General features: G+C 44.7%; 1 protein-coding gene across 1 annotated transcript; it reads right to left on the minus strand.

The window, feature by feature from the left end:
* Positions 1-1689: 1689 nt before the first annotated feature.
* Positions 1690-15711, minus strand: fscn1a (fascin actin-bundling protein 1a). The gene is made up of 5 exons (XM_026325862.2): positions 14671-15711; positions 6642-6798; positions 5464-5585; positions 4346-4513; positions 1690-4032 (listed from the first exon to the last, which is right to left on the minus strand). Exons 1-5 carry the CDS (start codon positions 15509-15511, stop codon positions 3824-3826), a joined length of 1497 nt encoding a protein of 498 aa, XP_026181647.1. The 5' UTR covers positions 15512-15711; the 3' UTR covers positions 1690-3823.
* Positions 15712-16179: the final 468 nt, after the last annotated feature.

A 16179-nucleotide genomic window follows, 5' to 3' on the forward strand; every position in this document is an offset into this window, starting at 1 on the left:
TTAAAATAAATACTACATTTCAAAAATTAGGTATATTTTCTCATGATTCACAGCTCTGTTTTTAATATGTAGTGATATTTTTAGTCTTTTTATTCACAATTTAATTTTAAGTAATATTGTTATGCACAGTAAATTTAATTAGATATATACACATTAACAATAATACATTAAGAGTAAAATATATAACATCTCATGTGTGAAGTGTTATTTGTTGAATTTTCTTATGAAATCATCCAAATGCAGCACAGACATCTGCTGTTTTCCACTGTTTGAACTGAACCCTGCTGCAATATGGCGACAGCAAAGATGCATCTCACAGGCCTACTAGTGTGGCCGTCTCTAGTTCAGTTTGCATTTCTCTCCTTTTACGATCCACTGTAGATGTGAAAATATGCTTGTAGTGCCCTCCCCATCTCGTATGGCTGATCTGTCACAGTGAGTCAACCTGCAATTCATCCTGCACAGACCCATGCTGCTCCTTCACATCCCCTAAAGAGATTACTGACTGACCCACTGACCCACTGGCTGCCTGCCCACGGTAGTGATGGAAAAGCAGGGGTGGATGTAGATTTGATTAGAGCGAGTAGAGCCGTGAGGAAGGCGGGCAGAGCAGCTTGGCAGTTTGTGCTGTTTCCTCAATGATGAGCTTTCCTCTGATCAAAGGCAGACACCTCATCCCACCCCCCACCCCACCCAACCCCCCAAGCTCTCTGCACCTCTGCCCCTCAAATCACTTACACTCAAGTGTCCTGCATTTGGTATCCTTAATGAAAGTTTTTTTTTGACATTTCATGCCCTGACGACACCATGCAAAGCGTTTTCCATTTTCAGTCAGACCTCTCAGCTTCTGGCAGCTGGAGTTTCCATGGTAACAAAGCCACTGGATGAGGTATAAGGGGACTCAGATGTGGGTGGAGATGGTGGCCATTTTGCACACACCCTCTCCTCCCTCCCCCATCCCTTCCTTTCTTAACTCGGAGCCAACCAGCCAGCTCTGCCTGCAGCCTGACACTTTACCCACAAAACCACTGCACCCATTTCTGGGATCTGGGTCATATTTAGACTGACTCATCTTTTCAGCCGAACTGTTCAGGGGAGGGAGGAGGGAGCGAGTGGGAAAATGCAAAAAGAGTGTATGAGGAATCAAAGTGAGGATGTAGTTAAAGCAGGGAGAGACAGATTAGGTAGGAGGGGAGATGAGGCAGCAGAGGAGAGGTGATTAGATGGAGGGTGGTGTGTGTTTGTTTTGCCGTGTTGGGTGTTCCTCAGAGATCTGCAAGCCTGACGAGGGGGGGGGGGGGGGATGGATTAGAGACCCGCTCTGGAGGCTTCATCATTACATTACTGCCCTGACTGTGTGTGTGAGTCTTTGCGGGGTGTGGGGGGTTGCCCTTTCACTGCACTGGAATAAATGTTTCAGCACAAAGGCTCTATTCATAAGACAGGAAAAAGTGTGTTTTCATGTAGAAGTGGGACAGCACATGGGGCTGCTGTAGCCAGAAACTGAATATGAAAATATGAGTTTGAGAGCTGCACAAATTGAACCTGTGTTCTGACGATACAAAACAAACAAAAGCCTGGTCTGATGTGAGGTCTTGGTAGTTTGTACAGCTGTTGAACTGTGCTGTGTTATACAAAGACTGATTTTCAGGGTCTAAGTAAGACAAAGGGAAACTGACAAAAGACATGTTGCGTTCCAAATCCCAGTTTTATTCATCGTTGGATTTCAGGTGAATCAATGGCACGAGAGAGATTAATCCACAATATCAAAAAAATTATACAAAATAATACAAAAGGAAGTTCCAGTTATACAAAGCAAAGATGTGGACTTTCATTTCTTCATTTTATTTTCCTACTGCCCAAAAACTGGATAGAAAGGCACAGTCATTACCACGTTTACCTTTCCACATCCGTTTGTCTAAGCCTCGGTCTGCGCTACCTCAGAGATGCTGGTTTCTCTGAGGGCGATCACTTCTTATATTCACTCGATATTATCAACCCTTCATGGAAAAAACTTAAGAGAAAAAGTGGGAAGGACCTTGTGAGGACCTGGGACTACAGTGATTAGTTTTCCATGTGGATTTCCACATAAGAGGAATGCTGATGATTATGATGATGGGTGGAAGAGCCCCATGATTCAGGACCATGTGCCAAGATAATCTTAGCTGTGTTGTAAAAGTCAGACAAACCCATTGCTATGTAATGACAAAACAGGCCACTGAAAGGTAGAGAATCAGAGGACAGGGCCCATGGGTGCAGTGTTCTACACGACTGCATAACAGACATTTCAATGGCAGATTCAGTCTATTTACTTACTATTTATTAATTTAAAAGGGAAAAAAAAAATCCTTTCCCACTTTCACCGACAGGGATTCGAGAACAGAAAAATCCAACAAAAACAAATCGAATTTGGTCACATGTGATTGTTAGAGGCTGTTTAGGCAGAAAATAAAACCAAAGAATAAACACAGGGCATTATGAAGGGCACTCATCACTTGTATTAGCAGAAACTAATGCTAGTCCAGACGGTGTGAGAGATGATTGACAGGACAATAACGTTTCTTAACGTGATGAGTTCATTAGTAGCACCATGTTCCAGCCGTGTTGTGTGAGATGACGGTTTGTTAATCCAGTATCAAAGGTTTGGTCTAGATAAAGCCTGAGGTTTAAGTTTGGTTGAGGGATTCAAAAAGCAGCTATAAATCATTTCACCCTACCAAACTCCTACCCATGATAATGTCTGTGCCTTGGACATAGAAAAAGAAATGAATCCAAACGTGTCAGCAAGTTTGTTTTTTTTCCCTTCCAGTATATCATGGGAGTGCAGTAAACATAGATGATCGCACCATTGTGACTTTCTCAGGATTATAGGTTTAAACCAGTGGATGTGGGGAATAAGGACAAGTTGTTTTGTTTTGTTTTTTTTTTTACTTCCTACATCCTGTTTGGTCCAGGAAGTCAGACTCCCTGCCAACCAAAGAGAACACAGCTAGAGAAGAAGACAGGAAAATGCTTTATATTTCTATATTTTACATATGAGATGAAGAGTGGGTGTTTAAACCCGTCTGTTAGATCAGCTTCTGTATCTATCATCACAAGAATCACTCCAGTTACATCACAGTCATCACACAGATGCAGCGAGGCCTGCTCATGAAAACAAACACACCTGGCCTGGTCAGAGTTTCTACATGACCCCACCACGCAAAAACAAACCCAGTTTCTTTTGAGATTTTTTACACCCAGCTAACAGGAATCAGCTGAAATAGGGGTGAGTCTGTTTTGGGAGGTTCGATCAGGCAGAAACGGCTCCACCACACCAGCTCAGACACGAGAAGTACTGCCGACGTTTGCTGCTCACAGACAATAGAGACGAGAGGGTCAACTCAGAGAGGAGGGGGCTCTTCAGACGTGGCTCTGCTCTGGGAGAGGGACGGGTAATTGTAAGGTGAGGAGGGAGTGAGTGACAGATCGAGCAGCGAACCAGATCGGAGCAGAAAAAAAGTGCACGGTAGCCCCACGGTATCTATGGCAACATATAAAGGTCGGCACTGTAGAGCAGAGCTAGGAAAAGGGAGGAAGGATAAAAGGAAGGAAAGGGAGGCGAGAGAGAGAGGGGTGTCTCCCTTCTTCTTCTATCCTTCCTGTTCTCTCTGTGCAGTTTATCAACATATAGTCAGAAGTACAGGGTGAAATATAGGGAGTGAAAGGTAAAGGGAAGTGGCTGTGGATAGGTGGATGTAGGGGTGGGTGGTGCTGCTGTGCTGTAACGCCATACTTTATTCATTCATACGTCAGCCTTGCAGCAGTGGTTTCCCTGCTTATCTCAGTACTCCCAGAGTGTGGCGGTCTCCAGGTCGTCAGCATTGGCCTTCAGCACGCCAGCGTGGTCACCGCGCAGGTACTTGCCGTCGGCAGCGTGACGGATGGCCAGCTTGTTGTAGTCGCAGAACTCAAAGAGGAAGTCGACAGGCGTGTCGCTGCTGCTCACCACAGACTGCTCGTTACCCACCATCCAGTATTTACCCGTGGAGTCTGCAGGAGGAGGTGGAAAGGATGGATTAGAGACGGAGGGAGTCAGATGAGTGTTGATTGAGGTGTCGTGTGTCGAGAAGTGGGGGGAAGGGAGTGAAAACAAAGGAGGCAACAAAAGGCAGTGAATTTATCCACATCAGCACAAATGAGTGACTAAGCCCATAATGAGAATCCCTTAAAGAATAAATTTAAACCCTTGTGGGCCTGCAAGAGGTCTCTTCTTTTGACAAGAAAGAAGAGACTACAACACACGTGCCACTTCCTACATCTGCCAACATTGTTTCCAAAAAACTGGCTGGATGTAAAAACTGACCTTGCAGGCTGTAGGCTCCATCTCTGAACTCCAGGGTGAAGTAGTCATAGGAGGAACGGTTGGAGTCCAGTGTCCCCGTCACCTTCCTGCACCCAATGAAACCATGTTCTCCTCGCAGCACAATGATGGGGCGGTTAATCAGCTTCATGATGAACTCCTCAGACTCACCTGCAAACAGAGGATGTATCGTGTTTACTGGAACATTAGAGTATAAAAGCCACCGTAAGGTCATGGCAGCCTGTTTGAATATTTGACTTAAATCCATTTAAATGCACAGCACTTTGGTTCTAATGTCTCCAAAAGCTGCTGTACAGGAGCAACCTCTGCATTTCTTTGCTGCTCCCTGCTTGAGCTTAGAATGCCTATTTTTCATGCATCTCATTAAAAAAATGTGTGCAAAGCAACTTGTGTAAGAAATGTGCAATAAAAATGACACTGTAGCTGCCAAGAGCTCTGTCATTAGAAACTGCAGCACATTGGGAAAGTTTCGATTCACTGTTGTCAACAGCCAGATACAAACCAGACGCTTACTTCATAATTAGCTTTATGTAATTGATCTCCTTGCTGACATGTGTCCTGCAGAAATGGAAGCAGTTGCTCTCATGACCAAAATTTTGTTCGATGCATGAAGGGAAACATATTTTTCTCTTTCCTGCTCAGTTAATGAAGATTGATAACACACTCATAGTTGTTAAATATTAAATAATATATATGTATAATATAAATTAAATGGAGATTAACATGGCCATAATATTTCTAATGAGGTATTTGTTTTACTAATGTTATTTTTATGCACACAATTAAAAGCTGATTTCATACTTTTTGTCATAATGCGCTCTGTGTACTCAGGAGTTTTCTCATTATGTTTCCAATCATCATGATTAACTTTAAAAAACAAAGGACTAACATGGAAAAAGAACAACCTTTTATTAAAGCTAAATTCTCCCACGAGTAGACGGCTACTTTCAGTCGAAGCCCTCGATGTCCAGAAACAACTGGAACACCCAGTCATGATCCACTTACTCCTATTGTGCCGAACTGCCCCCGTTACTGCTGAAAAATAAATCACTCAAGCTGTGTGATTCTTTGAAAAGCTGTATCAACAAAGTCACACTGACCGGCAGAGTCGATGGTGGCTGCTAGCTGGCCATTTTTCTTGGCAGCGACATATTTCCCATTAGCTGCCCGGAGCGTCAGCCTCTTTCCACGCCACTCAATGTCAAAGTAGCAGTTGGCTGATCTACAGAGAGGAAGTACAGGCATCATTGGCACCTTAGGATGATTCAGTTTGCATGGCAGACAGAAATCCGGACACTTCACACCCAGCTGTTTTATTGGGAGCTTAAGTAATTGTTGGGTAACTGGATCAGAGGTTGAGGGATAAGCTAGTTGGCTTTGGTTAAGTTGAATCCAGCAACTTGTTAAATCCTTTTACTTGGCAGAGACTAGGATTTCTACATTTCTGGATCAAAACTCATCTTTGCTGCAATACTTTTTATTGAAGAAACTTTGAAACAGTCTCCAAAAAGTTTCCCTAAAACCAGGAGAGGACTCAGTGGAAGGAAACATTTCTGTGGTCTTATCTTCGAGGAGTGAGCCAAGTCAAATCTCAAGAATGTGAACTTTATGCAACGTGCTTTGCTGTGTGACATCCTCGGTGTCGATGACCCTCTGCTTGGTCTTATCTTTAAAAAAAGAAGAAGAAGAAGCCTCTGCTGCTATAAAGCAGGACCATGCTTCTCTGACCAATCTGCTACTGGGTCAGGTTATTGTTGGGCTCTCTACCAGTTCTGCCTTAAAACTCTACATCTGCAGCTTCTGTCAGGCAACACCCTCATCTTTGCATTAAAGACACAGGGATTTTCAAAGTAATGGTAATTTTTCACACCAACTAAAGATACCAGGTTCTGTTCTTATTAATCCAGAATGACAGGCAGAATCTAAGCTTCTTGTCCTGAATCTGGCTGGGGCCTCACAATAATCAGGGAGCACAAGATCAAAGGTTAAAGATCAGGGGTTAAAAGCAGTCTGCACTCTAGCTGGAGGTCACACATAAACATGCTTAATCCTATACAGCATGTCACAGCCATGATATAGACCCCCACACACTCACACACCCCATCCAATACAGAAAAACTCCTGTCTCAGATTTCTAGAGAGGACTAAGAGTCAGGTTCTCAACACAGACACACACACAGACACACACACAGACACATCTGTCTGAGGTTATGGAGCAGACAGATTGGAGCAGGTGTGGCAGTGGTGAATCTTAAAGTTATATGTATGTGTTTCTTACTTGGTGGAGGCGGTGCACTGCAGGCCACCGTTGGCAGTGAGGGTCCAGTACTTCCCAGCTGCAGTCCGAAATGCACACTTCCTGTTTTCGCGGCAAATCTCCACCTGGAACACTTCCTGATCACCTTCCTCGTCCTGATTGGCTGACAGGTCCATACCTGTGTGGGCGTCAGATGGTTGGAGAGGGGTGGGATTAGATAAAATACAGGCTAGTGGGTCAGTCACCTGCAGAAGATAATTAAAGTGGAGATGCACCCACACACACAGCTTCAGATGGCTCGGATTAGTAGAGGATTTCACACAGCTGCACACACACACAGACACACACCCCCACACATCTGTCATAGTCCAGACAGACTCCTCTATAGTTCAAAGGACTAGATGTCATGGTGGATGGTCACAACACACAGGCAATAAAATCCACAAGAATCTTCCCTGACACCAATCATACCTGTAGACTGCAAACTGTAATATCCCCACACATATAAAAATATACCCACAACATTTTTGGTAATCAATTAGTCGCTTAATTAAAAACTGCATAGAAAAGTGAGACCAGTAGAAGAACAGCAGCACAATAACCAAACTCAAAAACCAAAACACAGACAATACAAGCAAATGACACATTTCTTTGCATTTTACATTATAGTTGATTTTGGGTTGGACTTTATGGTGATGGTACTTTTAGGTTAAATGTATTGATTTCCTGTCATTAATATTGTTGGGAATCAAATATGTTGTGTTGACTGTTGGTCAAACCAATCATAGGATGTGAGGACATCAACTTGTGCTCAGATGCTGTGAAGGGCATTTTTCTCTGCTTTTAACTGAGAAGATGATCGTAATCTTCAGATGCAGTTGCAGCTATTTTTCAATCTGTAGTCAAAATGGCTTGTGTGCGTGCGTGTGTGCATGCGTGCGTGCATAAAGAAGAGCAGACTTCTCTAAAATCACATTAATACCACTCAGGCACTTAAGAGCAACAAAGAGGTAAACAAACATTAGTCAACTGTAGGGTGAACACATACAGGCCTGCAGTGTCTCACACACTCGCACACACAGAGCAGAACAATGTGTGTTATTGTACATGATGAGGTCACAGCATGGATGGACCTATATCCACAGGGCTGGATAGAGTGAGAGATGGACTGTTTGACAGAGCTGTGTGTAAATGTGTTTAGAACGAGACAGGCAGAGAAAGAAAGATGTGTTTGAGACAACAAACCAACATACTCATGTGCTCCCCCCCTCCATGCATCTCGCTTTTCATGTGACAACCTCCCCCCTCCTCCATGATGTTCTCTTACAGCCACACAACTGGCTCCACTGGTCACACTGAAAACCATCTGCACTCAGATGTTTTTAATTACTAACAGTATGTGTTTGTCAAATGTACGACGAGCTCTTCTGATCATATTTTAGACATATTAAAACAATCATATCTAGTGAGAAATAATTAGGAAGAGTTGGGGAGTATTTTTTTTTTTTTGCTGAAGGGTTTTTTTTTTTCTCCCTCATCCTTGATTTGATTTATTTCAACCTCAACTAAAATATATATTTTATAAAAAGCTTTATATTTAAAATATGACAGGGATGTTCCCCATTTATATTTACCACTCATTTTTATTACACTTTTAATTTAAGAAATGTAATTTTTGGACTATATACAATCGATACATCCATGTTGTTTAATGCATTATTAAAACCTGATGTCCACATTAACCACAATGAATACTCCCCTTTTAAGAGTGAAATGAGGTGAACTAATTCAGTACTGTACATGCTGGACATTGCAGTTTCTTTCTAGGTCCAAAGAAAAATCCTTATTTTGTTAAAACCACTTAAAACGTCAAATGTAAAGTTCAGCCCTGCTGTCAGAGCTCATGGTGATTTGGTTTGTCCCCAAATGAAGCCAAAGATCCCGAACAAAGAAAGTATTGCGTAAAGTATTAGTCGCTCAAGAATCACTGCTCAGATTTTGTGTCTGAAAAAAGAAATACACATTCCTGCTCTGCTGTCGAGTGCCCACTAAAGTCAAGAACTCTGCAGGCCTCTGCGGACAGATTGAGTTTCTGCAGAAATATGTGGGGGATGCACAAAGGCACACAGATGACTGAGCAGCAAAATATATTTGACCATAATGGAAACCACATGGTAGGGAAGACGAGGGTGGGGGGGGGGTGTCAGAGAAGATGAAATATAGGTTTAGAGGGTTTGAAGGACAGGAGAAAAGAGGGTCAGACCTGGCTCGTGTGCAGGATCAGCCACAGAAGGCTAATCCTTTCCACTTCCAGCTCAGAAGGGGTGGCGTTTGAAACTACAACCTGAATGAGCATCCAGAATGCTGCAAATAGTCTGAGGGAAAATAATCTGATGTTTAATTCGTTATTTACAATCTAAAAGATTAACGACGTGTTCGAGGACGATAGTGTTCAACTGGTCAGTCTGTTGTAACAAGAGGAAGTGTTTCATCTGGCCCTTAGATGTGTGAAGCTTCAGCTGTGCCCCAGAGAGAGGCCGAGGCAGTGTATGTTCACTCAGTAGTCGATTTATTAGGAACACCAAGTTAAAACTCAGTCTAAGCCTTCACGATGGTGATAATGTTCAGTTTCACCTCTTAGTGAACATTTTCACCCTCATGAAGGAGGATTCACTGCCAGACTGTTGGATTGGACAGGATCAGTTTCAGCTTGGTGTTCCTAATAAACCGACTGTTTGTGAGGGTCTATTATACAGTGACCAGTTTGTGAGGTTCACAGTGTAACTGGAGCAGCAGGGAGGACAGTCTGTACACTCAGCGTATTCCTTTTGGAAAACCACACCAGAAGAAGTGACCACACATGCAGCATCCTCCCAAACCACACCAAAAGCACAACACACACACACACACACACACACACACACACACACACACACACACACACACACACACACACACACACACACACACACACACACACACACACACACACACACACACACACACACACACACACACACACACACACGCTCCTGAAAACAACCCCTTTATCTTTCTGTCCACTGCAGCCTCCATGTTGAGCCTGATGGCGGCAGGCACAGACTGTTGGTCTCTGGAGCCAGCACCAGAGTCCTCCTGTGAACGCACGCGATTGTATCAAGTGCGACAGTGTGTGTATGGGCGTGTGTTTGTGTGTCTCCTATTGTTCAGCAGGCCTGACTGAGGAGGTGACCAGTCGGGGCACAAAAAGGGAGCCAGATCTTCAGTCTTTGTTCTGACCCAAACACACAAACAGGACAGGCCAGCCAGCCTACACACTGAACACTGCTCTGACTGACACAGCACAGCAAGGACACACATCAATACTCCTACCTCGACTAACAAAATTTCTAAAAATGCCCTCGAGGATGTCCCAAATCTTTTGGTAAATTGATTTAAAGTCCATTTTGTGTTCACTGTGTTGCAAAAAAAAAAAAAAAAAAAAATCAACTGAGTGAGTTAGAGGGCGTTAATGTGGAGACACACCCAGAGAGGAGCGAGGCATGGAGACCAGCTGAGCCCAAACCTATAATAAAGCAGGCGACATCAAGGAGCAGAGGTTCACTGTTGCTCTGAAAGACACACAATCAAAGACGTTAAAGCACCAGCATGCACAGCCTGTTGCAGCCTGTGTGCACGACCAAGGTTGTAGAACTACTTCACTTCCCTTTTTTTAATGTTGACTGACTGTGCTGTGCCATCAGCCCTCACCCTGCAGAGAATAACACACCAGCCAAGGTCAGAGCTGTGTGTCTCGGGTGAAGGACACAGAAAAGGTGTCAGGGTTGAATCACGGCCAGACAACATGGAGCCACAGTTTTTTTTTTTTTTTTTTGGTGTCCTTTCCAAACGCTGTGCAGTAAATGTTTTAGAGCCCAGTTTTAGGTGATTTAAAGTGATGACTGATTTTTCAACACGTCTGGCCTCCTCGCTGACTGTTTTATAGTGGGCATAAACTCTGAGACCAGTCTGAACTGTGACAAATACTGTTTAGCAAATATGTTTGAACTTTAGAACAAATCTGAGTGTGACTGTGTAGTTTGAGCTTTCCAACAGGAAGCTGGACAAACGGCTGTGCAATGAATAGCTCAACGTTTGGGAGAAAATGCTTAGTTGCTAAGAGTTAGAGGAGAAGGCCATGTCTGTGCTGTAAACACAAAGCTGCACTGAAAGTCAGACTGAGGTTTTAATGCAACAAATAGAGATTTGGCTTCTTAATTGCGATTTTTGTGTCCACCTCATGCACAAACATTTTAATGTGTCATTTCCAGCCCTGTACTTTCTTTTGAGTGTGTTTTAGGAAGATTTGACAGCTGGCCTCTGTGAAAGTGTGTGTGTGTGCAAGTAATCATCATTGTGGCACCCTGTGTTAGCTCAGGATTTACGTCTTGGTTTTTGTTCGGATGTTTACCGATTGATGTTGCTTCTTGGGGACTATCGGTTACAAGGCGCAGCCAGCACTCAGTGGTCACACCAGTAGCCGACAGGATTTTATGGACTCTCTTCCATTTAGTCTAAATTCACATTTGCACCATCGTTTAGGGGCCAAGAAGATACTTAAAGGGACACTGACTGATAACTGTGTGTCAGTCCATGTGAGGACCATTAAACGCTCTCTCAGGGAATTTGTGACCAGGGATGGATGAGGAAAGTGGACATTATGAGCAGGAAGCTAGCAGCAGCACATGGTCAGATTAATGTTTATGAATGGTGCGAGAACAGATTAGGGGACAGCAGAAACAGGACCCTAATGTGCCGCTAACTGTTTTCAGACTGAAGACACTTTCTGGTTGTTCTCCATGACGAGCCTGCAGACTTTAATACAAACAGATTTAGTTGACAGTCAAAAATATACACACTTATCCCCTGTGAAACCTCTGAATTTAAATTTTAAATAATTTAGGATAAACTGCAATGACGGGCTACTAGCGTCACCTATCCAACATAGGTCAGTTGTGTTTGTCTAAAGTATGTTACAATATATTTGTAGTTTTGTCAGCAATTTCTACAAGTTATGTTTTCTTCACTGGCTCCATTGTTGAGGTGTGGGGATGCAGTAATTCCCAACAACAACCGGCACACACAGTCAGAGGTTAAATAAGTGACTCTACAATTAAACCCATCTATCTGCTCATTTTGGCTCAGTGGAAGGTCAAGAGTAAAATCTTCCAGCTGATGAAAATGGCAGCCACAACTACAGATTTTATGTGAATGGGGACTTTTTTTTTTACAAACATTCCTGACAGACTCAACATGTCATGGCTCCATTAATAGAAGACACAAACTTCACCAACAACATTTAAGTGCGAGTCACAAACTCTTGACATTTCTGACTGGACTAACCCACTTATGATTGCTCACGTCAAAAACCCATAGCTTGCTAATGGAAAGCAGCCGACCTTAGCCGCCATCTTGGCTCAGGCCATTGAAGAGAGGAGTTGTGAGCAGCTGTGGGTTTAAAAAACATCTGGAGCCAGTTTAATTCTACTCAACATTTAATCCACATCACAATGATCCAGTTGTTGGCAGGTCAGAGATGGTCTTCTTTTAAAGATTCAGACCTCCTGTCATTATGGGCAGACTGGAGCTGCAGGGTGGCAGACTGAGCAGGGAGGACATGGGTCCAACCTGCACTGTCTGAGCAAAGCATTAGACCAGAGACTGACCTCTGACTAAGCATCACCGCTTCCTGCCACTATGCAAATTTTAAACTTTACGAACACAGGGCCTGCCATCTTGGTATCATGATGCATTTTGCAACACCAATCAAAACCACAAATCATCTGAAATAAACCTGTATGTAAACGAAAATGAGCAGGAATAAGTGGCTGCTTGTATAGAAATCAGCCCATTGTCACTGAATGACTGATGGAAACTGATGGTGTAGAGAGGTAAACGGCGTTTAGAAAGTACCATGTGGAGTCTTGGACCACTCTTAGTGCTACAAGCAGCTCTCTGTTTTGCTGGTATGTGGTTTCATGTTATTTTGAACATTTGCAGTTGGTAAGATTAACATGCCAAGACCACAGGCACCTAAATTTAAATAGTTTGTAAATAAATCTGCTTTGCAAATGGCTCATAAGGAAAGAACTATTTGTTGTGAGGATCTTGTTTCCAGGCCTGACACTTCTTTTTTTTCTTTTTTCTTTTTTTTGACCCACTCTTTGAAAACTGGCCTCCATTTTGTGTCCAAGGCCGAGCGCCACTTCTGGAAAACGATGAGTAAGTGGTGATGGAGAGAAAAGTAGATAAATATCCGTGTGCAAGTAAACAAGGCAGGGAGACGGAACAAACAGGCTCAGGGTGAGACAGCGAGACAGGATAGGAAAATGCAGACCACACTTTCTGAGAAGAGGACATAAAACCACCTAACTGCACGGTCTTCTCACCAACATGCTCCTCCTGACCAGACGCTAAATATAGATTCAAAGAGCAGCAGTTAGTGCACTAGTCGCTCTGCTTTCTCAGGCGTTTTCTGCATCACTATCTTTCTTGTTAAACTTCAAGGATTGATTTTAATTTTAGTGCCTTTGGAGACAAAAGGTCCAGATGCGTTCAGCAGAGGGATGCTCCTGATAAAGACCTCAGAGACACAGCAGCCAGGCCTGAAGGCTGGGGGAGCTGGGCTGAGTGGGGGAGGGTGTGAAGAGGAGAAACGATGGGGGAGAGGAAGGCAAATGGTGACAGAGATTAGAAAAGGAACAAGGGATGAGGTGAAAGGAGGTGAGAGCAAGGCAGTGGAATATTTTAGGAGGGGTGAGGAAAGAGAAGGAAGGAAGAAGGTGGAGGGACAAGCTTGTGTCTCTGCCCAGTCGTACAGCTGAAAACCAGACACACATGGACAGACTCAGCTCCCACACACACACACACACACACGCAAACACTGGTCTAATCCAAGAAAAACAAATAACTGTATTCCAGTCATGAGTGTGCTCACCTGGAGCAGGTTAAAGCTACCTAGTAGTACCAGAACCAGCCAGGGGCTTCTGTATGTCAGTACCAGCAACATCTGTCTGAAGGTTTTTGCTTTTCTCATCAGGTTAAGTTCACCGCTGCTAAAAGAAAACCTCGCTCCAAGGATTTTTAGGTCTTGTTGCCATGTCATCGGGGCTGTGTGACTGACACGGTGCTCTGACACACTAATGTTTTGTCTGTTCTGCCCAGAGTGAAACACGGCGGATGTTCAAAGTGATGCTTCAGGACACGAACACGGCCTGAACACAAACTGAGCATTGTCTTTTTCATAGAGGAGGATTTACTGCAGGGCTGTTGGATTGGACTGACTCGGTCTCAGCTGGTTCTACCTAATAAACTGGAGATTATAGGAGAAATTTCTAAATGTGTAATTCATGGAAGAACAAACCACGAATCCGAAAGATCCTATAAAACAAACAGTCGAGGTTATTGAGCAGTAGATTTGGTAGAACTGAGCCTTTTCTGGTTCGGTATATTGGTGCATCTTTCTTCTGGTGCTGTTCTTTGTGCCAGTTTTACATTTTAATGACCGCACACGTGCACATCATGCTGCGTGTGCGTGTTAACGGGGCTGAAGGCTCTGCCATGTGGTGTGTTTCATCAGCTGTTGCTGTGTGGAAATTTATAGAACAGTTGATAGAAACATTGTGGAAACTCACATTTTCATGTGTGGACTCTGGTCAAACAGGCCATTGTTCAGTCCTGTGTGCACGCACACACACACACACAGGTCTGTGTTGTGTGTGGGCATATAGACAATCAATGTCCTATATCCTATGTGTGTTTAGAGGGTTGGGGGGGGGTCATTTTGGAGGAGGGGGGTGCAGTCCAGTCTGGCATTCCAGCACTTTAACCCTTCCTCTGCCAGTGGATGAGATACCGACACACTCAGACCACAAGGCCTGCAGCGCGCAGGCACATCAGGGGGCAGGAAAGTCCCGGTGCTACAGACAAAGAGCAAAACAGGACGCACGCACACGCGTGCACACATACACACTCACACTCTCACACTAGCGGACCGAACCACCACACCCACCTTGCCGGGTAGAGACGTTCCTCTCGTTGGCAGCGGTGAGCACGACCTGCGGGTGGCTCTGCTCCAGCACGAACAGCTCGTCCTTTCCAACGCGTGAGCTTTTGCCGGACTTCATGGTACCGGAGGGTCCGGAGGGGGCCAGATACCTGCCGCTACAGTCCCTGAACGCCACCTTACCGGAGCGGAACTCCAGCGTGTAGCCCGTGTTCTTGTCCGTGGTGGCGACCAAGGCGCCGTCGTTCCTCAGGAACCGGTTGTCGGAGGTCTGCAGGTGGTACCGCTGGTCGCGGAACACCAGCGTGATCATGGAGTCCACCCCCCACGGGACATCCCGGTCGATGGCAATCTCGTCCACCTTCGCGCTCAGGTGCGCGTAGCGTTTGCGCGTCAGGCTGAAGATGTTCACCTGCGGGTGCATGGCGATGTGCACGCTCCATTTCTCCGCCACAGAGACGGTCTGGGCGAAGCAGATGATCCGGTCCTCGGTGCCGCCCAGGTAGCGCCCGTGGGTCTCGGACTGCAGGGACCAGCGGCCGTCATCATGGGCGGTGATGACGAACCGGCACTCCGGGCCCGGAGTCTCACTGTCTCCGGTAACGTTCCCATCTTTATCGGCGGCGATGTACCGGCCCAGATGTGACTTGAGAAAGAAGACGTTCCCGCTGGAGTCGTCGCCGCTTTGCTCCAGAGTCCAGATCTGCTTCTTCTTCATGCTCGTGGCGGACGCGTTGATTTTGAAGCCAAACGTCTCTGCCGTGAGGTATTTGTTCCCGCAGTTGATCAGACCGAACTGGATCTGCAGCATGTCGCTGGTTCCGTTAGTTGCTCCGTTAGTCGTCATTGTCGGTTCTGTGCGCTCGAGCCTCGGACCGGTTCTGTGTGAGAGGGATGGGGGGGAGGCGGTTCTGCAAGTGAGCTCGCGGCTGAAAGGGTGGGATGCTCTGCTGCCTCGCGTGCTTCTCTTTGTTTGGGGAGTGGGAGTCTGTGAGCGCGCGCCGCCGGTTCCTCGGTGCTCTGCCTGTCTCAGCAGCGCGACCCCGCCGCCACAGCTGCAGCCTATATAACGTCAGTGACGTTGGTACAGAGCACGCCCCCCCAATCCCGGAGCCACCGAGACCTGAAGCTGATCTGTCGCTTTTCTGACAGGGATTGATTATTGATTTTATTGACAAATTCTTCATCAGTAGAATTATAAAGTATTTGAATTAGTTCTACTTCATACTTGGACTTCACTACGTGTCAGAGCCAAATCTTGTACTTTTTACTGCTTCACTTTATCAAACTTCACTTTTATCAAACAAAAATCATACTCAGAGACCAATAATTTCATATAGACTAATGTGAAATGTGCTTTTACTTTGGCTACTTCAAGTATATTTAGGTTCTGATACTTTTGGCCTTTTACCTCAGTAACAGTTTCTGTGTAGGAAAGTATGTAAGTAAAAATAAATTGAGTAATAAAACAATAAATGCAGTTTAATCTGTAACAAGTAGACCAACTATAAATAA

This window comes from Mastacembelus armatus, chromosome 8 (assembly GCF_900324485.2).
Source record: "Mastacembelus armatus chromosome 8, fMasArm1.2, whole genome shotgun sequence".
Taxonomy (NCBI): Eukaryota; Metazoa; Chordata; class Actinopteri; order Synbranchiformes; family Mastacembelidae; genus Mastacembelus; species Mastacembelus armatus.